General features: G+C 39.1%; 1 protein-coding gene across 14 annotated transcripts; it reads right to left on the bottom strand.

Moving 5' to 3' along the window:
- Positions 1 to 829: 829 nt before the first annotated feature.
- LOC133061912 (zinc finger protein 266-like) lies at positions 830 to 22951 on the bottom strand. Of its 14 annotated transcripts, none has more exons than XM_061150235.1 (8): positions 22840 to 22950; positions 21064 to 21173; positions 13266 to 13418; positions 12558 to 12646; positions 11931 to 12057; positions 9590 to 9670; positions 8782 to 8858; positions 830 to 4388 (listed from the first exon to the last, which is right to left on the bottom strand). In XM_061150235.1, the coding sequence occupies exons 4-8, from the start codon at positions 12588 to 12590 to the stop codon at positions 2964 to 2966; spliced, it is 1743 nt and encodes a 580-aa protein (XP_061006218.1). In that variant the 5' UTR covers positions 12591 to 12646; positions 13266 to 13418; positions 21064 to 21173; positions 22840 to 22950; the 3' UTR covers positions 830 to 2963. The 14 variants fall into 14 exon arrangements, with proteins under 14 accessions (XP_061006218.1, XP_061006210.1, XP_061006219.1 ...); XM_061150227.1 differs by having other exon boundaries at positions 13266 to 13415; XM_061150236.1 differs by having other exon boundaries at positions 13266 to 13415; positions 22934 to 22950.
- Between the last annotated feature and the right edge of the window lie 2933 nt (positions 22952 to 25884).

Below are 25884 nucleotides of genomic sequence, written 5' to 3'. Positions count from 1 at the left end.
TCATTGTGGTGTACGGACTCTAGTTGTGCGCAGGTTTAGTTACTCTGCAGCATGTGGGATCTTAGTTCCCAGACTAGGGATCAAACCCGAGTCTCCTGCATTACTTAACCCCTGGTCCAGAGGTTAAGGCGATGCTTAACCTCTGGACCATTGGAAAAATCTCTAGGATACTCAGGTCTTATTTCAGACAATTAGGCTACATCTAAAGCCAATCTGTAACCCTTAGTCATTGCAAATAATTAAAGGGGGCAACAGATGGGCTGAGTCACAATGTACACACCCCTAATTAAACTACAACATGACATATTCCTCCATACATACAAATGTGTAACACAAAATTGCACATGCAATTCTTCTTCAGGATTTATTGTTAAGGTTCATCTGGATTATCATTATTATTACAATGGTTTGATTAAACCTCAATAAAGCATCATCAAGCAGCTGCAGACATGACTCAACATAACCAAAGGCTGCTCAAACACGAGAACTTTGTCAAGGCTAAAACGAGTTTCTGCAGGTCTGTATCTGCACCCAAGACCCACACGCAGGAACTGCCACTGATGGCATCAAGCACAGCAGATGATCAGGACCAGCTCTATTCACATGAGTTTTTCTGTTTTCACAGCAGATGTGTGGAATGACAAATACAGAAGCAGGTTACATCATCAGTGACAGCTGTTGTCTGACCAAGGAAAACACAGTTGTTTTGCCAGACCGTGGTGTTGGGTGTTGGGTTTAGAGGTGAAAGAGAATATTATTCTCAATTAATTTCTGCACAGCTTGAGATTAAAGATTCTCCCTCAGATGCTGCGGTTGTTCATCTACAAAAGTCATGAAAAAGGGGTGACTCACATTAGATGTAACCTTCTTTCGTGACATGCCAGGATCAGGGTAAGAATGACAGGATAATTTTACAAACTTTATAGACATACCATATCCCTCACCTTGGACAGCATGAAAAGAAAGTTAGTTCATCAGTCATGTGCAACTCTTTGTGACCCCATGGACTGTAGACCACCAGGCTCCTCTGTCTGTGGAATTCTCCAGGCAAGAACACTGGAGTGGGTAGCCATTCCCTTCTCCAGGGGATATTCCTGACTCAGGGATTGGACCCAGGTCTCCTGCATTGCAGGCAGATTCTCTACCATCTGAGCCACCAGGGAAGTCCTCACTGTAAATGAGGTTAGTGAGCACTGTACACATTTAAGCACTCACTGTCTTCATAATGTGAAGACAATGTCAATCCAACAAGAGAATCCAGCAGGTTAGACAAGGATAAAGTGCGTATCCTGAAGGTCCACTTTAGACCCAGTTGCAAACTGAAAGTGCAGTCACTATACTGGCCTGGTCTGGCTATGAGAGTAAAGACAGACACACTGTGTGCAAGAATTTGTTCTTGCTGTTTAGTTCCTCAGTTGTGTCGGACTCTCCCAGAGGTCATAGCCAAATCACAAATGCTTAAAATAGATCTACAGAACCCCCAGAACTCTACACCTCTCAGCAACTCTAAGATTTCAGACTCAGCATAGTATTTTCCAAATACTCCATATTCAGTTTCTCTTGACTATGAAACACCTCATGCTTATTAAGAATGAGGAACAATCTAATGGAAAATGATGACTCCACAATTAACTTCTTTACATCCATAAAGTTTTTCTCCACAGTGAGATTATAAATGAATATTATTTAGCAGAATTAGAATTTACGCAGGAAAAGGTACATTGGATGTCTTCAATAAATAACCATGTAAATCTCTAAGAACAAGTTAAAATTACTTTCTTTTACCTAAAGGTATAAACTGCAAAAAATTATAAAAAAAAAACTTACCCACATAGCTTAAATCAGTAGGATTTCTGTCTATTGCAAGATCTCCCATATTTAAAAAATATAAATTTCAAAAAAAAAAAATATAAATTTCACTGAGGCAAGAGTGAATGGCTGTCCATGCCTCTTAATATTATCACATGGCTTCACTGTGAGTTTTTTTTTTATTTATTTGGCTGCGCTGAGTCTTATTTGTGGCACGTGAGAACTTTGTTGCCTCATGCCAGATCCTCTGCTGCTGTGCATGGACTCACTAGTTGCACTGTGCAGGCTCAGTACTTGCAGTGTGCAACCTTAGTTGCTCTGTGGCATGTGGGATCTTAGTTCCCCAAGCAGGGATTAAACCCATGTCCACTGTTGCAAGGCAGATTCTTAACCACTGGACCACCAGGGAAATCTCCACTGTGATATCTTACATAACAGTTGGCCAGCTCCCAAGTGTTGACCTTTCACATTGTTGGAAGTGAATCAGAAAGACGAAAAGCTTTCCTCTGTGCCTTACCTTTATAGGGTTTCTCTCCAGTGTGAATAGCTTTCTGTGTGGTAATGGATGAACTGGTACATGTTTTCCCATATATTACACTCGAAAGTCTTCTGCCCTGTATGAGCTCTAAAATACTTAAGACAATTCCCTGGCAGTCTAGTGGTGGTTACAGCTCCATGCTCTCACTCCCAAGAGCCCAGGTTTAATCCTTGGTTGGGGAACTAATACCCTACAAGCTGCATGGTACAGCCAAAATGAATAAATAACATTTCAAAAATGCTTAGAAAGGAAAAAAAAAAAAGACAGCTTAAGAGTTGAAGCAGCAGCAAATGCCTCCCCTCATTCCAAACACTTATACAGTATCTCATCAGCGTGAATACATTTGTGAACGGCAAAGGGTGAAGAACTGGCAAATCTTTTCCCACATTTATTACATTCTAAAGGCATCTTTCCACTATGAATTTAAAAATATTTAGTAAGGGATTTCCCTGGTGGTCCAGTGGTTAAAACTCCACCTTCCAATGCAGGGGACTTGGGTTCAGTCACTGGGAACTAAGGTCCCACATGCTCTGGGGTGCAGCCAAAATTTTTAAAAAAATGTTTCATAAGATATGAGAAAGCAGGATGGGCTTTTCCACATTTCAATAGCCTCTCTTCAATGTCGTTTTATATGGTAAGAAAGGCTTGAGAAGTGAGAAAAGGTTTTTCCACATTCCTTACATTCATATGGTTTCTCTCCTGTGTGAGTTCGTTTGTGTATGATAAGATATGACGAAGTGGTAAATGTTTTCCCACACACATTACACTCAAAAGGCTTCTCTCCAGTGTGAGTTCTAAAATGTATAGTAAGATATGAAGAATTAGCAAAGGCCTTCCCACATTTATCACATTTAATAGTCTTCTGTGCAGTATGAGACTGTAAATGTCTAATAAGGTGGGAAGAAGAAGCAAAGGCTTTCCCACATGTGTCACATTTAAAAGGCTTCTCACCAGTGTGAGTTTTCATATGTCGAGTAAGGCCTGAAGATCGAGTGAAGGTTTTTCCACATGTGTCACACTTAAAAGGCTTCTCTCCAGTGTGTGTTTTCATATGTTCAGTAAGGCCTGAGGATCGAGTGAAGGTTTTCCCACAAGTGTCACACTTAAAAGGCTTCTCTCCAGTGTGAGTTTTCATATGTTCAATAAGGCCTGAGGATCGAGTGAAGGTTTTCCCACATTCCTTACATTTATAGGGTTGCTCTCCAGTGTGAGTCCCCATGTGAATGTTAAAGGGCAGAGAATGTTTGAAGTCTTTCCCACATTCCTCACATTTGTAAGGTTTTATTACTGTGTGAATTTGGCTGTGAACACGAAGGTATGAGGATAATCTAAAGGCTTTCCCACAATCCCTGCATTTGTAGGGTTTTATTCCAGTGTGAATTCGACTGTGAACACGAAGGTATGAGGACAATCTAAAGGTTTTCCCACATTCCTTACATTTGTAGGGTTTTATTCCAGTGTGAATTCGACTGTGAACAAGAAGGTAGGAGGAAAACCTAAAGGCTTTCCCACATGTGTCACACTGAAAAGGCTTCTCTCCAGTGTGTGTTTTTATATGTTGTCTATGGCTTAGGGATGCAGTGGAGACTTTCCCAGAGTTCTCACATCTGTAGCATTTGTTAGCAGTGTGAGTTGGCACATGTGCACAAAGCCTTGTTGAGTGCACAGAAGTTTTTCCATATTCCTTCCATTTGTAGAGCTTTTCTTTATTGTGAGCTCTCACTTGTGTCTGAAGGTAAGACTGATTAACAAAGGCTCTCCCAATATCTCTGTGTTCTAAGGTTTTTTCTTGTATGTTAGATTTCCAGGGTATAATATCTGGACTCAGCATGACAGTTTTTCCACACTGATTAAACATGGAACATTTTCCTCCAGCAAAGGAATTGTTGTGCAGAGTAAGGAAGTTTTTCCCATACTGATTATCTTCATAAGGGTTCCCTCCATTTTGAGTACTCCTGTGTGTCCTAAGGCATGAGTGGTCACTGAAGTCTTTCCCACATTGCTCACTGTCATAGAGTTCCTGTACTTTATGGCCTCTCGCCTGTGGAGAGATGGAAGAACAATGATTCAAAGATTTCTCAGACTCATTAACTCCTCATACCCATCTCAAAATAGAAACATTATTATAATGAGGATGAATGATTTATACCATCTCCATTACATTCATACTATGCTTGCCCTGTTGATTTATTTCAATTTAAATGATGAAATCCTTCTGTAAGAATGATGTGCCATATACTCTCATCCTAAAAGAGTTCTACAGGGGACTCCCTGGTGGTTCAATGGTTAAGAATCCACCTTCCTATGCAGAGGACATGTGTTCAATACTTGGTCATGGAACTAAGAACGCATATGGCATGGGGCAACTGAGTCTGTGTGCTGCAACTAGAGAGAAAGCCGACATACTGCAATGAAGACCCACAGTAGTCAAATAAATAAGCAATCAAAATAAAGTAGGGGATGGGTTCAAGATGGCGGAATAGAAGGATGTGCACTCTTCTGTGACAGCACTGAAATTGCAACTAGCTGTTGAACCACCATCGACAGAAAGATGCTGGAACCGACCAAAAAAAATATACCCCACGTCCAAACACAAACGAGAAGTGGCAACAAGATGGTGGGAGGAGTGCTATCACAATAAAATCAAATCACATACCCACTGCATGGGTGTCCCACAAACTGGAAAACAATAATACCAAGTAAGTTCTCGCACTGTTGTGAAGTCTCTGAGCCCCATGCAAGGGTTCTCAGCTTCCAGATCCAGCAAAGGGAATCACCATGGAATCTGACTTTGAAAGCCAGTGGGATTTGACTGCAGGACTTCCACAGGACAGGTAGAAACAGAGACTCTACTCTTGGAAGTCACAAACAAAATCTTGCATGTATCAGGACCCGGGAGAAAGGAGCAGTGACCCCACAGGAGACTGAACCAAGCCTACCTGCTAGTGTTGGAGGGCTTCCATCAGAAGTGTGGACCACCAGGTGGCTCACCTGGAGGTGGGGCACTGGCAGCAGCAGTCCTGGGAGGTGTCCCTTGGTGTAAGCCCTCCTGGAGGTCATCATCACCTTACCACAGAGCCTGCAGACTCTAGGACTGGGCTGCCTCAGGCCACACAACTAACAGGAGGGAGCACAGCCCCACCCATCAGCTGACAATTGTATTAAAGTTTTACTGAACAAGGTCCTGCCCACCAGAGCAAGACCCAGTTTTTCGAACTGCCAGTCTCTCCCAATAGAAAGCTTACACAAGCCTCATAGCCTTATCCACCAGAGGGCAGACAGAAGCAGCAAGAACAACAACAATTCCTCAGCTGTCAGAACAGAAACCACATCACAGAAAGTTAATCAAAATGAAAAGGCAAAGGATTATGTCTGAGATGAAGGGACAAGATAAAGCCCTAGGAAAACAACTACATGAAATAGAGCTATGCAACCTTCCAGAAAGAGAATTTAGAACAGTAATAGTGAAGATGGTCCAGGATCTCAGAAAAAGAATGGGGAAAACACAAGAAATGTTTACCGAAGACTTAGAAGAACTAAAGAACAAACAGAGATGAACAATAGACTAGAAGATATCACAGCAGAATAACTAGATAGGATAAGTGACCTGTAAGACAAAAGGACAGAAATAACAGAATATATTAGGAAAAAAAAAAAAAAAATGAAGACAACCTAAGAGACTTCTGGGATAACATTAAATGCACCAAAATTCACATGATAGGGGTCCCAGAAGGAAGGATCTGAGAAAACATTTGAAGAGATAATAGCTGAAAACTTCCCTAACATGGGAAAGAAAACAGTCAACCAAGTCCAGGAAGTGCAGAGAATCTCAGGCAGGATAAACCCATGGAGGGTTTACACTGACACACATATTAATCAAACTGACAAAAATTAAAGACAAATATATTAATAAAATATTAAAAGCAACAAGGGAAAAACATTGCTTTTATAAACAAATAATACACAAGGGAACTCCTGTAATGTTATCACCTGATTTCTCAAAAAAAATTCTATAAGCCAGAAAGGAATGGCATGATATATTAATATTTAAAGTGTTGAAAGGGAAGAATGTATAGCCAAGTATATTCTACCCAGCAAGACTCTCATTCAGATTTGACAAAGCAAAGTTTTAGACAAGCAAAAGTTAATGAGAATTCAGCACCACTAAACCAGCTTTACAACAAATGCTAAAGGAACTTCTCCAGGTAGGAAACACAAGCAAAGGAAAATGCCTACAAAAAATAAACCTGAAACAATTAATAAAATGGAAATAGGATCATACGTATCAATAATTACCTTAAATGTAAATTGGTTAACTGCACCAACTAAAGCAGATTGGCTGGGTGGATGAAAACATGTACATATATGCACTTTCACTTACCACATCACTCTACTTAACCACCTAAATTGTATGTAATTCTTTTATATTGTTAGGTTAATCATGTGCCATTATAGCTTGCAATTATAATTATCTTTTATTTTTTGTCTGGCTATTGGTTGTGAAAATTGATAAACATCCTTTACTATTGTGATTATGTAACTATTATTCATTTTAACACCACTGTATCATAATTGGTCAACAGAAAATAATAGAATTCTATACTACTAAAATTATCACTTAATAGAAAAACCTGTAACCACTTTTTAAAATCCAGATGACTTATCCATGAATTATCTTGGCATTTTTTGGAAAAATACAAATGCCCAGGTATTGCTTTTTTCTCCAAAGCTCCAGATGTGATTCTAATGAGCAGTCATGTTTAAAAATAACTGAACTATATGATGAGCTTTTACTTTTATATAATTTCACCTTTTCTTTTTCATATTCAGTGCTCCCATTTCACTTAGTTTATGTTTTCCAGTTTTTTTGTTGTTGTTCTTTCTCAAGCCTTTATGAAGTGTAGTAGAAAGACTTTTGTATACATACATATATGTAAATGGTATGTATAATATATATTTTGGAAAATTTACAAATTTTTGATTAGCTAAAACATTTATGACATTTTGGTTCTACATGTTTAAGTATAATACAATGCTAGATTTCTAATTTATATTCACTCAAAACTCTGATATAGATCCATCTATTCTAGCATCTAGTATTACTGAAAAAAGCCAAGATAGCTTACTATTTTAGTTGTTTTTTTAAAAAAACTGAATGAGGCTTGAAATGTTTAATCCATATCTGAGAATATAAAGAAATACTATGTTGTTAAAAAAAATTAACACATGATACAATATTATTAATTAAAGTACAGATTTTGTTCAAATTTCACAAAATTTTATGCTAGTGTCCATTATTTGTTATTCAAGATTCCACACTGTATTAAGTTGCATTGAGCAACTTCAGCTGCATGCAATAAGTTCTGATAAATTTTCTTTTCATTTTTATTGTTACTAATATTTTCTAATTTTCCTTCTTATGGCTTCTGAGCTATATCTATCATTTAAAAGTGGACATTTAATTTCCAAATACATGGGGTTTCTAAAGTATCCTTGATATTAATTTCTCATTTAAATGCTTACTTCTCTGCCATCACCTTCTGTGTTTTTTCAGTCTTTCAACTTCATTGAGGCTTTCAATGGCTAAGTTAAAGAGCTCTCTTGGTAAATGTCACATTGCACTTGAAAATATGAGGGTTATTTTCAGTTATCTCTTGATATTGATTTCTAACATAATTCCCTACAGTGACAAGAGAACAGACACTATGATTTCAATACTCTTAGAGCATGAAATTTCTGCACCTTGTTTTATGTCCCTGGATATGTTCTAGTGTTTGCTGGTTTATAGTCTATGGGAACCTGAATAGAATTTGTATCCTGCAGTTGTGTGAAAATTGTATAAATCTTAATTATGTTGAATTGGTTCATGGTATGTGTGTGTGTGTAGGTCTACTATACCCTTCTACTTTTCCTCTGTTCATTCTATTAATTTCTAAGAGTTGATCTTGAAACTCTACTAAAAACCTTAATTTTTATACCTAAAACAATAATTGTAGTATATATAGTGTATAAATGCAGTATATATATGTAACTTTGTTCTGTATTTTCTAAGTCTCCTGTAAATGTGTTATCATACTTTCATAATTTAAAAAATAAAAAAAAAACAAACAAAAGAAGAACAAAAAAATAAACCTGTTTCTTAAAAAAGAAAAAAAGGCTTCTATACAGCTTCAATGAATTGTTTTGAAAACTCCATGTCTAATTTATATAAGTGGGAGTGATTCCTTGTGGGAATTTTGAAGCAACAAGTATCAACCTAGGGATAGGATATCCCCAAGCTAGTCATAATCAGAATTCTTTGAGAGACATTGTTATCTCCAGGGTGAATGCCTTTGATCTCAAATATCTATCACTTGTGCTCATATTCTAAGGAAAATCCTAAAATTATCTACGTGGAAAATAAGAAATATTTTTTTGAAATTTAGTGACCTTACCTTTTGTATCCCATTTGACATTTTTTTCCCAAAAATATTCTGCTGAATTCCTGAGGCTTTAAGTTGCATTCCCCACTCTAAAAGAGAATGACTAATTTAAGACTTTGCAAAAAGAAGTGGATGTTAAAGGAAGTAAAAACAATAAGGCTCAGCTGTATGTTTTTCCAAATTAAGCATATCTTTTAAAAAGGCAAGACAGATTTGGGGAGTTTGATTATGTCAAAAATTAAGTAGTAATATATGTATATGTAGTCAAAATTCAGCATTTGATTTAAAAGACAAGTCTTTGAAAATTAAATATGAAGGGAAGAGACAGAGTATTATTAGGGAATGTTCTGGACAAAGAGTATACATCAAAATGTTAAAACTAAAGAAGAAACAACAGGTTATTTTATGAGATCATTGGAAATTCTGATTAAATGGAAAGTAAGTACATATGAGGGGCTTCCCAGGTGGTGCCAGTGGTAAAGAACCTGCCTGCCAGTGCAGGAGACACAAGAGACATGGGTCCGATCCCTGGTTGGGAAGATCCTCTGGAGGAGGGCACTCCAGTATTCTTGCCTGAAGAGTCCCATGGACAGAGGATCCTGGTGGACTACAATCCAAAGAGTCACAACGACTTGGACATGAGTGAAGCGACTTAGCACTCACATACAAGTACATATGAGAAGTTGAGGAAGGTAAAGAGCATCCGAAACCAATGACCTCAGCCTTCTGAGAGAAAAGCACATCTTAACAAGTTGCCTCCTTATAAATTAAAAATACACTGAAATTTTATTAACATGCAAAGTTCTTTACAATCACTCACCTTGGAGGATTCCTCTCTCTACAGTACTCAACTCTTCTTCTTCCAACCAAGAGATCAGAGTGGGTTTGAACACCTGATATCCTGTTCATGAGAAAAGATCTATTAATAGAAACAGCCCTCCAAACAAGACAAACCTTCCCATGAATAAGGTCCAGTACCTAGTCAGGTCATTAGAATGAATGTGGTATTAATAATATTCCAAAAGAGATATAAAGGTGAATAGCTCCTCTTTCTGTGTCTCAGACAGACCATCTCTCTGGCCCCTGAAATAAAAGTTCAGACCTATATGTACATTTACAAAGCACTAAGACTTTTATTAAAGTGGAAAATGAAATAAGTACAAAAAGAAATGTTCATTCTCATGGAGAAGCCACTAAACTGCTGCTGCTAAGTCGCTTCAGTCGTGTCTGACTCTGTGCAACCCCACAGATGGCAGCCCATGAGGATCCTCAGTCCAGGGGATTTTCCAGGCAAAAGTACTGGAGTGGGGTGCCACTGCCTTCTCTAGCTATTAACAGGCACCTAAATTTTGGTGTCTATGAGAATCATGTCCAGTGCTTGTTAAAACACAGATGACTGGGCCCAAATTCCAGTGTTTCATTCACTATGCCTTAGGTGAACAATTGAGTAATGCTGTTACTATCTATTTCTGTTTTATCGACTATGCCAAAGCCTTTGACTGTGTGGATCACAATAAACTGTGGAAAATTCTGAAAGAGATGGGAATACCAGACCACCTGACCTGCCTCTTGAGAAACCTGTATGCAGGTCAGGAAGCAACAGTTAGAACTGGACATGGAACAACAGACTGGTTCCAAATAGGCAAAGGAGTACCTCAAGGCTGTATATTGTCACCCTGCTTATTTAACTTTTATGCAGAGTACCTCATGAGAAATGCTGGGCTGGAGGAAGCACAAGCTGGAATCCAGATCGCCGGGAGAAATATCAATCACCTCAGATATGCAGATGACATCACTCTTATGGCAGAAAGTGAAGAACTAAAGAGCCTCTTGAGGAAAGTGAAAGAGGAGAGTGAAAAAGTTGGCTTAAAGCTCAACATTCAGAAAACTAAGATCATGGCATCCGGTCCCATCACTTCATGGTAAATAGATGGGGGAACTGTGGAAACAGTGGCTGACTTTATTTTTCTGGGCTCCAAGATCACTGCAGATGGTAACTGCAGCCATGAAATTAAAAGACACTTACTCCTTGGAAGGGAAGTTATGACCAACCTAGATAGCATATTAAAAAGCAGAGACATTACTTTGCCAACAAAGGTCCATCTAGTCAAGGCTATGGTTTTTCCAGTGGTCATATATGGATGTGAGAGTTGGACTATAAAGAAAGCTGAGTGCTGAAAATTTGATGCTTTCAAACTGTGGTGTTGGAGAAGATTCTTGAGAGTTCCTTGGACTGCAAGGAGATCCAACCAGTCCATCCTAAAGGAGATCAGACCTGGGTGTTCATTAGAAGGACTGATGCTGAAGCTGAAACTCCAATACTTTGGCCACTTGATGCGAAGAGCTGACTCATTGAAAAAGACCCTGATGCTGGGAAAGATTGAAGGCAGGAGGAGAAGGGGACAACAGAGGATGAGATGGTTGGATGGTATCACCAACTCAATGGACATGGGTTTTGGTGGACTCTGGGAGTTGGTGATGGACAGGGAGGCCTGGCGTGCTGTGGTCCATGGGGTCACAAAGAGTCAGACACGACTGTGCAACCGAACCGAACTGATGGATGTGAGAGTTGGACTATTAAGAAAGCTGAGCACAGAAAAACTGATGCTTTTGAACTGTGGTGTTGGAGAAGACTCTTGAGAATGCCTTGGACTGCAAGGAGATCCAACGAGTCCATCCTAAAGGAGATCAGTTCTGGGTGTTCATTGGAAGGACCGATGTTGAAGCTGAAACTCCAATACTTTGGCCACCTGATGTGAAAGTTGACTCACTGGAAAAGACCCTGATGCTGGGAAAGATTGAGGGCAGGAGGAGAAGGGGATGACAGAAGATGAGATGGTTGGATGGTATCCTCGCCTCAATGGACATGGATGTGGGTGGACTCCGGGAGTTGGTGATGGACAGGGAGGCGTAGTGTGCTGTGGTTCATGGGGTCATAAAGAGTCAGATATGTCTGAGCGACTGAACTGAACTGAACTGAACGCTGTTAGCTCTAAAACCATATTGTTACATAAACCATAGTGGGTTAAAACTCATTCATGTAGAGACAAATGTCTACTAGTTTCCATTGTGTTCAGATTGACATCACCCATCTTGGAACACAGACAGTACAGCACATATGTCTGTCTCCTAAGAGGCTACAGGAATGATGGTGGCTGTACCTGCTGTGGTCAGGTTCTTGTAGTTCTCCAGCATCACATCTCTGTATAGCTTTCTCTGAAAGCAGTCCAGTAAAGTCCATTCTTCCTGGGTGAAGTTCACAGCCACATCAGCAAAGGTCACTGAGTCCTGAACCATCATACACATACTAGCTTCAGTAAAGTAAGATCTTCAACAGTGTTCAGTGGGGAATGAAGCAGGAAGACTCAATATCAACAGAGGGCTTCAAGTTCTCTCATCATCTCCCCCACGACACAAAGGTCTTCTTTTTATCTACACTCATTTCTGATCAATATGGAACCAGTAACACAATTCTAAGCAAATTACAGATATTTGTACAAGCTGATGAATAAATAAATTCACTGAGAAATACGCACGCTCATTCTTTATCATATCAGACAGGAAACAAAACACACAAAACGGGAGTTGCAATCATGAGACAGACCTTCTGCTTCCAGAAGGTAATTATTGAAATATGATTATTCAGGGCAATCCCTCGGCAATATGAGAGCTTCCACTTTGGGAGGCAATTCAACAGGGATTCAGACAGACTTTATTTAAGTAGCTCAAATGTGTCCATCTGGTAAATGCAGTAGGTCATTTTGTATAAGGATATACTTTCTTCTTACCTGAGAACAATTTCTCAAACACTCAGTTACCATCCTGTTTGCTTCTATCTTTACCTCAGGAAGGCAGAAAGAGTCCTTAGTAAGAACACCTAGGAGAAGAAAGAAGGCATGAGCACCCATAATTGATCATAATTCCCCTGGTCCTTGCCTGGAAGTCATTCCACTTTAGCTCAAAATTCCCAAATATCCCTGTGCATTCAGAAAATCTCACAGAGAGGAAAGCTGGTGAAGTAGGAGCACGTTGAGCTCACATCCCTCTCAGGAACAAATAAAAAGTACATCCACACGTGGAGCGAGTCTCACTGAAAACAAACTGGACATCAGCAGAAAGATGCTTCCAAAACCAAGTCTGTACAAAAAGGTCCCCACAGAGTCAGGTAGGAAAGGAGGGGAAGTGGTCAGGGGTCCACCAGGAAAGGGACATAGCAGAGGAACATCATGGGCTTGGAGGTTTGAACCACAAATTGGACACTGCAAACCTGTGGTCTGACATCAGGAAGACAAGTTCCCTTAGCTGGTTTGAAAACAAGTGGGATTTACAGGAGGGCTGTAAGAATCCAAGACTCCACTCCTGATGAGAGTGCACAGCTTGCTTATTCCCAGGAACAAGGTGGAGGAAGCAGGATGAACCTGCCTGAAGCTCAGGTCAGTTTCCAACTAGGGAAAAGTGTCTGCTGCCAAGGAAGAGTATACACTTGGGGGATGTACCAGATTGGGACGCAACACCTCATCTGAATGGGGTGAGTGAGGCTACTGCTGGCACTTGCGGAGGTGGTGGATCACGAGTTGTCTGGCTCCTTGACTGGCTTCCTGGATAGTCTCAGTGTGTGTCTGCACACAGCAAACCTCCTGCTCTAGCTGCTGAGAGAAAAGAGAGTGCACACTTGGAGGGAACAGAACCAACTCAGCCTCGACAGTCAAGGCTTCTGCTTCCAGCACGTTGGGACCTGCCCCACCCCTGCTGACAGGTCACTGACAGCCGCTGAGCATGGGAGAAGGACCAGCCTACACAGGGTTCTGGCTCGAGCCCTTCTATCTCCAGCCCAACTTCAGTTCTATCTCCAGCCATCACCCAACAAGGTGACAGCTGCCAAAACACTCCGAGGAAAGACATAACATGTGCTCACTTTGTTTTTTAAAATGTTATTTATTTATGGCCACGCCACACAAGTTGTTGGATCCTAGCTCCCTGACCAGAGATTGAACCCATCCCTCTGCAGTGGAAGCACAGAGTCTCCACCACTGGACCACCCAGGAAGTTGCCCTGTGCTTACTTTAGATCCAGCTGCCAATCAAACCTATGGGGTACACAAAGAATGCATAAGGGTCATCCCACAAAAGGACAGACCTTCAAAGATGGGATAGGCAACTGTTTCACTTAATTTCATAGTGATAGAGAAAGTTAAACAAAAGGAGAAGACAGAAGAATTTGTTTCAAATGAAAGGATACACACACAAAACCCTGACAAACAACTAATCCAATGAAGATAAATATAACAAGGGGTTAAAGCAGTAGTAATAAGAATGCTAACTGAACTTGGGAAAAGAAAGAAAGAACACAACGAGAACTATAACTAGAAAATATAAAAAAGAACCAGTCAGAAGTGGAGAATACAATAACTGAAATGAAAAACACACTAGAAAGGATTAACAGTAGACGTGGTGACACAGAAGGTATAAGTAATCTGGAAAATAGAATAACAGAAATCACTCAATCAGAAAAATCAAATTAAAAAAATTAGGACAGTTTAGGAATTCTTTGGTGGTCCAGTGATTGGGACTGAGCACTTTTACTGCTGTGGGCCTGGGTTTGATTCCTGGTTGAGGAACTAAGTATCTTCAAAGCCACATGGTGGGGCAAAACAAAAAAAAACAGTTTAAGGAACTTCCGGGACAACATGCTGCATTCTAACATTCTTATTGGAAGGGTCCCAGAATGAGGAGAGAGGAAAGGGTCAAAATGTATTTGATGAAATGATGGTTGAAAATTTCCTGAATCTGAAGAAGGAAACAGATATCCAGGTGCAGAAAGTACAGAGTCCCTAACAAGATGAATCCAAAGAGATCCGTACAAAAATATATAATAATAAAATGCAAAAGCTAAAGAGAAAATTCTAAAGGCAGCCAAGAGAAAAACAAAGAATCACATACAAGGGACCCCTTAAAGGCTATCAGCTGATTTTTCTGCAGAAACTTTGCAGAACAGAAGAACATAACACATTTAAAGTGCTTCAAGGGAAAAACCTACTACTTAAGATACTCTACTCAACAAGGTTACCATTCAAAACTGAAGGAGAGATAAAAACTTCTCAATCAAGCAAAAACTAGAAGATTTCATCAATACTAAAAAGAACCCAAAGAGAAATGTTAAAGGGTCTTCTCTAGGTAGAAACAAAAAGGCTACAATAAGAAGAAAGAATGTATAGGAAAGGATAATCCCACTAGTAAAGGTAAATATATAGTAAAGGCTGTAGATCAAGGGTTTAAGTAAGCTAGCATGAAGATTAAAAGAAACTGTGACTACAATAATCAGTTAAGGGATAAACATAAAACACGACATTGAAAACAAACAATGTGGAAGAAGGGAGCAAATAATTTAGAATGTGCTTGAAATTAAATCACTTTTAGTTTAAAACAAGTACATCTAGTTACAGGTCAACATATGAACCCCATGGCAACCACAAATTAGTAAAGCTAAAGACATACACAGATTGAAAGTGAAAGGATGGAAAAAGATATTCCACACAAATGCAAACAAACAAAAATCTGAAGTAGCATTACTCATAGCAGACAAAGAAAACTTTAAAACAAAGTCCAAACAAAAGACAAAGAAAGGCATTTGGTAATGATAAAAGCATCAGTACAAGAGGATATAACATTTGTTAACCTATATGGCTTAATACAGGAGCACCTAAATAAATAAAGCAATTACTTACAGTCATAAAGGGAGACATTAACCATAATACAATAAAAATAGGGAATTTTAATGCCCAACTTATATCAGTGGACACATTATCAAGACAGAAAATAAGTAAGAGAACAATGGTGCTAAAAGACACATTTAGGTCAGCTGGACTTAATAGATAACTACAAGACATTCCATCCCCAAATAGCAAAATAAATATTCTTTTCAAGTACACATGGAATGTTCTCCAAGAGAGATAACATGTAAGCTTGACAAATTTAAAAGGATAGAAATTATATTAAGCATTTTTTTCTGATCACAATGGTATGAAACTAAAAATCAATTACAGAAAGAAAAATAGGAAAAGAATAAGCATGGAGACAAAGCAACACACTATTACAAAACCAATGGGTCAATGATGAAATCAAAGAGGAAACCGGAAAATATGTCAAGACAAATGAAAACAGAAACAAAACTTCACCAAATTTATGGATGCAGCAAAAGCAGTTAGAAGAGAGAATTTTATGATAGTAGGCCTATCTCAAGAAATAAGAAAAAACTCAAATAAACAACCTAATTTAATACTGAAAGGAATTAAAAGAACAACCAAAGCCCAAAGTTATCAGAAGAAAAGAAATAAAAAACATCAGAGAGGAAATAATCTGAGAAGAGATCAGTGAACCCAAGAGCAGTATTTTGAAAAGATAAATAATGTTGATAAGGCTTTAACCTGGCTCATGAAGAAACAAGAGGAAAGAGGGTTCCAAACAAAAGCAATAAAAAATGGGAGAGGAGAAATTACAACTGATATCAGAGGTGCAAATAATCATACTATTATGGAAAAAAAAAGAATTCTATGAAGTTACATGCCAACAAATTGCACAATCTAGAAGAAATATATTTCCATTGTCACACAATCTTCCAAAACTAAATCAGGAATAAATAATCTAAACAGACCAATTACCACTGCTGAAACTGAATTAGTAATCAAAGCCCTTAAAAACCAAAGTTCAGGGCAGACAGTTTCACAGGGGAATTCTACCAAACATAAAAAGAAGGCTTAAAACTTATTTTTTGCCATGCCACATGGCATGCAGGATCTCATTTCCCTGACCAGGGATTGAACCCACACACACTGCACTGGAAAAGCAGAGTCTTAACCACTGGCATGCCAGGGAAGTCCCTTTAATACCTACTCTTATCAAACTATTCTGTAAAATTGAAGAGGTGGGAATACTCCCAAATACATTTTATGAGACCATCATTATCTGATGCCAAAATCAGAAGTAGTATAAAAATTAAAATTACATGCAAGTATCTCTCATGAATATAGATGCAAAAATTCTCAATAAAGTATCAGCAAACTGAATTCAAAAATCTATTAAAAAAATCATTCACAATGATCAAGTGGGATTTACTCCAGGGATGCAAGTATGATTCAACATCCGAAAAATCAAGTAATGTGATATACCACATTAACAAAAGGAAGAATAAAAATCACAAGATCATTTCAATAAATGCAGGAAAAATATTTTACAAAACTCAGTATCTATTCATGATAAAGACTCTCATCAAAGCTGGTATGTAGAGAACATATCTCAACATAACAAAGGCCATTTATACAAGCCCACAGCTAACACCATACTCAGTGGAATACAGAAAGTTTTTAATTTAAAATCAGAAGACAAGGATACCCACTCTCACTACTTGTATTGGAAGTCCTAGCCACAGCTATCAGATGAGAAAAAGAAATAAAAGGCATTCAGATAGGAAAGGTTGCAAAGAGTCAGACATGACTGAGCAACTAACACTTTCACTTTTTCTTTTTCAGATAGGAAAGGAAGAAGTAAAATTGTCACTATTTGCAAATGACATGGTACTATCAGTTCAGTTCAGTTCAGTTCAGTCGCTCAGTCATGTCTGACTCTTTGCAACCCCATGAATCGAAGCACACCAGACCTCCCTGTCCATCACCAACTCCCAGAGCTTATTCAAACTCATGTCCATCCAGATGGTGATACCATCCAGCCATCTCATCCTCTGTTGTCCCCTTCTCCTCCTGCCCCCAATCTCTCCCAGCCTCAGGGTCTTTTCCAATGAGTCAACTCTCCGCATCATCAGGTGGCCAAAGTATTGGAGTTTCAGCTTCAACATCAGTCCTTCCAATGAACACCCAGGACTGATCTCCTTTAGGTTGGACTGGTTGGATCTCCTTGCAGTCCAAGGGACTCTCAAGAATCTTCTCCAACACCACAGTTCAAAAGCATCAATTCTTCAGTGCTCAGCTTTCTTCACAGTCCAACTCTCACATCCATACATGACCACTGGAAAAACCATAGCCTTGACTAGATGGATCTTTGTTGGCAAAGTAATGTCTCTGCTTTTTAATATGCTATCTAGGTTGGTCATAACTTTCCTTCCAAGGAGTAAGCGTCTTTTAATTTCAAGGCTGCAATTACCATCTGCAGTGATTTTGGAGCCCCCAAAAATAAAGTCTGACACTGCTTCCACTGTTTCCCCATCTATTTTTTTTTTTTTTTCAGCTAAGACAGCAAAAGAGATGATTTATTGTACACGTTACATTCAGCCACAACTGAGAAGAGAACTAGTCCATAGTTATGACAGGTCCAGGGCAAAGGACCAAAAGGGACGGCTTTGATACGAGCAAGGTAGGTCTCTCAAAGGTGGTAAAGGCGATCAGAATGGCCATAGATGTTCCAGATCCATTGAGAAGTTCTAGATAGTAGGCATGCAGTCCACAATTTGTACCAGCGTCCCTGGCCTCTGGCTTCCCTTGTTTCTGCTTCTGTGGCTTCCATGGGTGTACAAGTTTACTTGGACCTCTGCCTCATCTTTCTTTTTTTTGCGCTTCAGCCTGCGCATTCGCTTCTTCCTCCACTTCGCTCTCATGGCGCAGAGGTTTCTCAAAAGATGGCGCTAAGGCCGAGAGGCCCATCTATTATATATACATATAAAACCCTAGTCTCCACCAAAAAACTAATGAATTCAGTAATGTAGCAGTATACAAGATTAATATACAGAGATCTGTTGCTTTTCTATACAATAATAACTATCAGATACAAAAAGCAAGAAAAAAATCCCATTTAAAAATGCATTAAAAAGAATTAAATTACTAATTTAGAATTAAAAAACTTAACAAAAAAGACCTATACTCTGAAAACTATAAAACACTGAAGGAAACTGAAGATGATATTACAAAGAAGTGGAAAGCTATCCCATGCTCATGGATTGGAAGAATTAATACTGTTAAAATGTCCACACCACCCAAAGCAACTACAGATTTAATGCAATCCCCAGGAAAGTACTCACTGTCAGTGAAAACTGTCAGTTTTCACAGAACTAGAACAAATAATCCTAAAATTTATATGGAACCAGAAAAGACGCTAAATACCCAAGGCAGTCTTGAGAAAAAAGAACAAAGCTGGAGATATCACATTCCTTGACTTCAGACAATACTACAATACTACAGTAATCAAACAGTATAGCACTGATACAAAAAAAGACACATAGAACAACAGAATACAGAGCCCAGAAATAAACCTACACACTTATAGTTAATTAATCTATGACAAAAAGAGGCAAGAATACACAATGGAGAAAAGACAGTCTCTTCAATAAATGGTGCTCAGAAAACTGGACAGCTCATGTAAAAGAATGAAACTAGAACATTTTCTCATACTATGTACAAAAAAACTCAAAATGGATTAAAGATCTAAAGGTAAGACCAGAGCCATAAGACTCCTAGAAGAAAACACAGGCAGAACAGTCTGTGACATAAATCATAAAATTCTGTTTTTGGATCTGTCTACTAAAGCAAAGAAAACAAAAGCAAAAATAAACAAATGGGATTTAATCAAAAGTTTTTGTATAGCAAAATAAACCATCAACAAAATGTAAAGACAATTTACTGAATGGGAGAAAAACATCTGCAAATGATATGACCAATAATAGGTTAATATACAAAATATATAAACAGCTGTATAACTCAAAATCAGAAAAACAATTCTATTAAAAAATGAAGGGAAGCCTTGAAAAAACATTTTCCTAAAGAACACGTACAGACAGCCAAGAATTACATGAAAAGATACTAAACATCATTCATCACCAGATAAATGCAAATCAAAACCACAATGAGATATTACCGCACACCTGTCAGAATGGCTGTCATCAAAAAGACCACAAATGACAAATTTGGTGAAGATGTGAAGAAAAGGGAACCCTTGTATTTTGTTGATGTGACTTTAAATTGGTGTAGCCAGTAGGAAAAACAGTATGAAGATTCCTCAAGAAATTATAATATGATCCAGCAATTACACTCCTTTGGGTACATATACAAAGAAAATGAAAACAGTAATTTGATATAAATTTATTTATTTTAATTGGTGGCTAATTACTTTACAATATTGTAGTGGTTTTGCCACACATTGACATGAATCTGCCACGGGTGTACATGTGTTCCCAATCCTGAACCCCCCTCACCTTCCTCCCCATCCCATCCCTCTGGATCATCTCGGTGCACCAGCCCTGAGCACCCTGTCTCATGCATTGAACCTGGACTGGCGATCAGTTTCACATATGATAATATACATGTTTCAATGCCATTCTCCCAAATCATCTCACCCTCCCCCTCTCCCCCAGAGCCCAAAACACTGTTCTATACATCTGTGTCTCTTTTGCTGTCTCGCATATAGGGTTATCATTACCATCTTTCTAAATTCCATATATATGCGTTAGTATACTGTATTGGTATTTTTCTTTCTGGCTTACGAAGACAGTAATTTGAAAAGATACATGCACCCCAATGTTCATAGCAACATTATGTACATACAGAAGCCAAGATATAGAAGCAACCTAAATATCCATCAACATATGAATGGATAAAGAAGCTTCACAAAATAAATATCATTCAGTCATAAATAAGAATGAAATTTTGCCATTTGCAACAATACTGATAGACCTGGAGGCTATTATGCTTAGTGAAACAAGTCTGACAAAGACAAATACTGTATGTTATCACTTATATGTGAAATCTGAAAAATGAAGGAAATGAATAGAACGAAACAGACTCAGAGGTATAGTGAACAAACTAGTGGCTACCAGTGGGAGGGCCAGTAAGACTGGAGTAGGGAATTAAGAGGTATGAACTACTATGTATAAAATAAAAAAGCTGCAAGGATATACTGTACAGCATATGGAATGTAGGTGATATTTTATAACAACTTTAAATGGAGTATAACCAATCAAAATACAGTCATTATGTTGCATACCTGAAACCAATACACTACTGTAAATAAATTATACTTTAACAAAAAGTTAAAAAAATAAAATCGACATTGCAACTCTGAGATAAACACACTCAAAACCAAAAACTAAAAACCTCACAAGTACACACTACTGCCACGGAGTACCAGGGAAGTCCTATCCCATCTGGAGCCAGAGAGATAAATGGTGTGCCATGTTACCCACCAGGCAAAGAGTAATCGGTCATTTCACAGGCAAGGAAACCTAAACGCTGAGCAATGTGACTTTTTACTTATCAAGGCAATAAAATACATGAATAGGACTATGCAGCAACTTTACCTCATGCATACATATTAGGAAGCTGTCTTAGAGACCATCATTCTCTGGCTCATTTCAGCTCCTCTTAGATAAACAAGCAGCACGACTGCTCAGAACCGCACCAAAGAAATCTGTATTTTAAAAACAGAACCCAAAACTGAGTCTCTGGGGAGAAAAAAAGCATTAATGACAAATTACCATGGGGCATATGATAGGCTGTTACGCTGCAAGACTGATAGCGAAATTTGCATAAATATTCTTTTCTGAATTACGATCATTTCAGGGTAGCTTGAGAATATAAGTGGATAGGGCCATCTCCATCCCTCTGAAGACATGGTTACCTGGAGCTCAGCTTCGTATCAAGTACAAATCAACAAATACTAATTATCAGTCATCAACATGATACATTAGTTCCTTCTGTGCAGAGGACATATATGAAAGCTACTAAAACTGTATGCTCTACAACAAGAGTATCAGTAACATCAACTGCCATTTATTGACAACCATTATGTACCAACTATCTCACGAGGACCTTATAAGTCCGTTTTATATTTGGAACAACTTCAGTATTTGAATCTGCTCTTTCAATTATAAATTGCATACAGTCTAAACACTAATCTGGGCTTCCCTGATGGCTCAGCTGGTAAAGAATCCGCCTGCAATGCTAGAGACCTGGGTTCAATCCCTGGGTTGGGAAGATCCCTCGGAGAAGGGAATGGGCTACCCACTCCAGTATTCTGGCCTGGAGAATTCCATTGACTGTATAGTCCATGGGGTCGCAAAGAGTCTGACAGGACTGGGCAACTTTCACTTTAAACACTAATCAAGGGATTTCCCCGCTGGTTGAGCGGTTAAAACTCTGCACTTCCACTGCAGGGGACATGGGTTCAATCCCTGGTTGGAAAAATAAGATCCTAAATGCACACTAATGAAGTATTGGGTGCAGCTAATTTTGGACACTTTCAATGAAGAAAGCAACATAAAAATCTCATATTAAATAGATTACACGCTTAAATAATACTATAGTATATTTTAGGCTTCCTTGGTGGCTCGCATGGTGAAGAATATGCCTGCAATGCAGATCCCTGAGCCAGGAAGATCCTCTGGAGAAGGGAGTGGCCACTCATGCCAGCATTGTTGCTTGGAGAACCCCATGGACAGAGGATCCTGGCAGGCTACAGTCCATGGGAGTCTCAAGAGTCGGATATGATTGAAATACAAGAAGTGTTGGTTTCAGATGTACTCAAAGAAGATTCAGTTACACATATACACACAAGAGCCTTCTGAGATGCTCTTCCAGGGCTGGAATCCTCAAATCTGGCTCAAATAAAGTGGTCCAACTCTTCCATAATTTTTCGTGGAAAACAACACATATCCTTCCCCCGAATCACATATATACTAACATGCCACCTCATCTCTTCAAAATAATTTCTCAGAGCTATCTCAGAGGCTGACTCCTGGGCAACAGTCCCCAGTAAAACTTTGAATAAATTCAATTCTTTCATTTTCAAGTGAACATCTTCATATTCAACAGGAATACAGCAGGATTACTAACTTCAAAATAACCAGAAGGTGCAGGGGCCTGAGTAACCTGAATCAAACAGTGGATATTCATGATCTCAAAAACTAAAGTCACAAAAAGGCTTTCGAATAGTGAAGCACAGTGAATGACAACACCCCGAACCCTCCCCTTACCGCACATACGACCTGGATGAATGCAGGGCCTTAGGGCCCGAAGGATATAAGAGAGAGAGGCCAGGCCTGCCCAAGGAAATCTCTCGAAAATTCTGACCAAACCTGTCCTTTAACGCGCTCCTTGTATCCCACAGCCCTTCCTGAACGTGGGCCTCACCAAGGACTCGCTGAAACACAGGACGACCAAAACCACTACCTCCCAGAAGCACGGAGGCGCCGGACGGAAGACCGACACAGACAGTGACGCAACTTCCGCTTCCTACTTCGGCCGTGGCGGGGTAGAGTTCTGAGGTTAGGACTGTCAGTCAAATTCAGCCATTGCAGAGAAAACTTGCAGTTTCTCCCACCGTTGCGGGTGAGGGGTCTTGCGGTCGATTCATTATTGGGGCTGGAAGCAGAAACACTCCCAGCGGATGATTCCGAGGCTAAAACTAGGCCAGTGGGCGGAGCTGCGAGTGGAGGGCGGGACCCATGCCCGGAAGTGATGGGGAGGCGGGACGGGGCGTAGTCCCGGGTTTTGGGGTCTGAAGGGAGGGGCTAAGGGTGGGTACTCATCCAAACGGTTCGTCTTCGAAAGGTTTTGTACTTGTCTGTTCTCAGCTCCCTGGAGCCCTTAGAGTCTCTTGTATTGACAAACCTGCCAATCCGAGATACGGTCTATCTCCTCTATTCAATCAATCTCGTATTTAACATTTATTTTTGCTTTACTTCTTTGTATGAAGTTAGGACACCGTGCTAAACTTAAATTATTGACTCCTTTGAGTATTCTAAGTAGTGACATTTTCCTGTAACCTTTGTATATATTGTGTTCAAGTATGTATTTTGGGTTTTTGATTTTTCCGATCTTGCCATACCGTCTAGGGCCCCCCATACTAAGCTGAGAAACAGCTCTGATAACCAGGCCTTCTTCACCCATTCACAAATAGTTCTCAGTTTTCTCCTTAATCATGTTTTCTGTATATTTCAGTGTGTGGCCGCAGAGGAGTTTATAAAGGTATTTCAAAATCCTACTTGTTAGCACATTTACCAGAATTGTTTATTTGCATTATCAGATGTGTTTTATGCGTCTGTTAAACTGATAATTGTTTTGCTATGTCAATATTTCTTCAATTGCAAATGAGATATTCACTTTTTACATAGCCAGAGGACTCGCTCTTTTTTTTTTTTTTTAATTTTATGGGTTTTCTCCTAGCCTTAAAAATTCTCTGCCAACTCTAGGTTACATACAGATTTTCTAATTTTCTTCTAAAATTTATATTTTTACTGACATTTTAATCCTCAAAGAATGTGTTTTGGCATGTGTTATGGGTAGTGGTGGAGAAGGAAATGGCAACCCACTCCAGTGTTCTTGCCTGGGGAATCCCATGGATAGAGGAACCTGGCAGGCTATAGTCTGTGGGGTCGCAAGAGTCATACACGACTTAGTGACTATCTACTACTAAAATTCGCATTAGAGAAGGAAATAGCAACCCACTCCAGTATTCTTGCGTGGAGAATTCCATGGACAGAGGAGCCTGGTGGGTTACAGTTCATGGGGTCACAGAGAGTTGGACACAACTGAATAACTCACACACACACACACACACACACACACACACACACACACACACACGGGGTAGTGGATACAATTATGTTTTTCCTCTGGAAAGAGGATCAATTGTTTACTGATAAATTATCCTTGACATACTAATTTGAAATTCCACCTTTATTAATCAATAAATTCCTATATATACCTAATTCAGGTTTTAGACTCTTCTGTGTAATATTTACTTATACCTGTATCAGACTCTTTTGATAACAACAGATTTATGTTATTTTAAAACCTAGTTGTAAAAATATAATGGAATTTTGGTTCCATTATAAAGTACCCTTTGGTTGTTACACCCCCATATTCCTAGACACTTAACATCCATGCTGCCATGATTCTACCTTCTGTCTCTATACATTTGCCTTTTCTAGACATTTCATGTAAATAAGATCATGAAACTTTTCATCAATGATTTTTTCACTTAGTATATTTTTCAAGATTCATACGTGTTGTAGCATATATAATTTCTTTGTATTTCAGAATGATATTCCATAGTATGGATATATTGTTTTACTTATCAATTGATGAATATTTGGATTGTTTCCACTTTGTGCATATTATGAATAATGGTGCTATGAAAAGCCAGGTGTATTCAAACATATTTTCATTTCTCTTGTGCCTTGTTATTAGGGTTATCCAGAGAAGCAGAACAAATATGTATATATTTGTTGTATATATCTCCTATTATTATCTACTAGGGAAGGAAGGAATACCAAACCAATTAAGGAATCAAAATAATGACTGCTTTTATTGATGACTGCTACTAAATCCCACCAAACCTTCCTGAGGTACAACATGTGTCCCAGAATTTCCACTCAATAGATGAAAAGACCTTAGCTCATGCTTTCTATGGGCCAGAGATGGTCCTAGAGAGCTTAGCATCCCTTTATGTCTGAGTTGCACACTTCTGAATACAGAGCCGATTCCCTCAAATGTCCCGTAATTTGGTATCAGAAGTTTCAGAGCAGAAAGCAGGAGGTGTTTGGCATGTGCCTGTGGCAAGCTGTCAAGTTGGAGCTGAGCAAAAACTTGTCACAACTTCCATTGAAATATTTATAGGAGACATGGCTCAAGTAACAGCTGTAGCAAGAGGATTTTGAAATGGTGCTTGCCTTATCCTAATAATGCTAGACTGGGTGACTTACACAATGGAAATATATTTTCTAACAATCCTGGAGTCTGAAAGTTCAACATCAAGGTCCCACCAGGATTGGTTTTCTCTGAGGCCATGTGGGGTCCAGCAGCTGACTTCTCAAAAGCCAATAGACAAGTGAGGTTGGTGGAAAGGAAAGTTTGCTTTACTTTGGATGCTGGCAACCTGCAGGGTGGCAGAGGGAGGGCAGATGCCTAGCAGAAGGCTGACTCCCTGCACTGACAATCAGTGGGCAAGAGCTTTTATAGACAGAGGGAGGGGCCTACGTGCAGATATAGTACAGTCAGCTCTGATAGTCTCCTTGAAATTGGTCATGTGGTGTCCTAATCAGACTCATCTTGTTTAAGTACAGTTAGTCTTCAGTTGCAGGATTGGTTTGTTCCCATTTCCTTGATGGCAGTTCTTG

This window comes from Dama dama, chromosome 9 (genome assembly GCF_033118175.1).
Source record: "Dama dama isolate Ldn47 chromosome 9, ASM3311817v1, whole genome shotgun sequence".
NCBI classification, from domain to species: Eukaryota; Metazoa; Chordata; class Mammalia; order Artiodactyla; family Cervidae; genus Dama; species Dama dama.
This window is presented reverse-complemented; position numbering and strand designations above follow the sequence as displayed.

What these genes read in the sequence shown, in the direction of transcription:
- LOC133061912 (XM_061150232.1), bottom strand. Translation starts at nt 12,590, where the DNA reads ATGGTAACTGAGTGTTTGAGAAATTGTTCTCAG. An exon ending in CAAGAACCTGACCACAGCAG is followed by an intron (nt 9,671 to 11,930) that starts GTACAGCCACCA and finishes TCTCATGAACAG; the next exon opens with GATATCAGGTGTTCAAACCC. An exon ending in AGAGAGAGGAATCCTCCAAG is followed by an intron (nt 8,859 to 9,589) that starts GTGAGTGATTGT and finishes ATTCTCTTTTAG; the next exon opens with AGTGGGGAATGCAACTTAAA.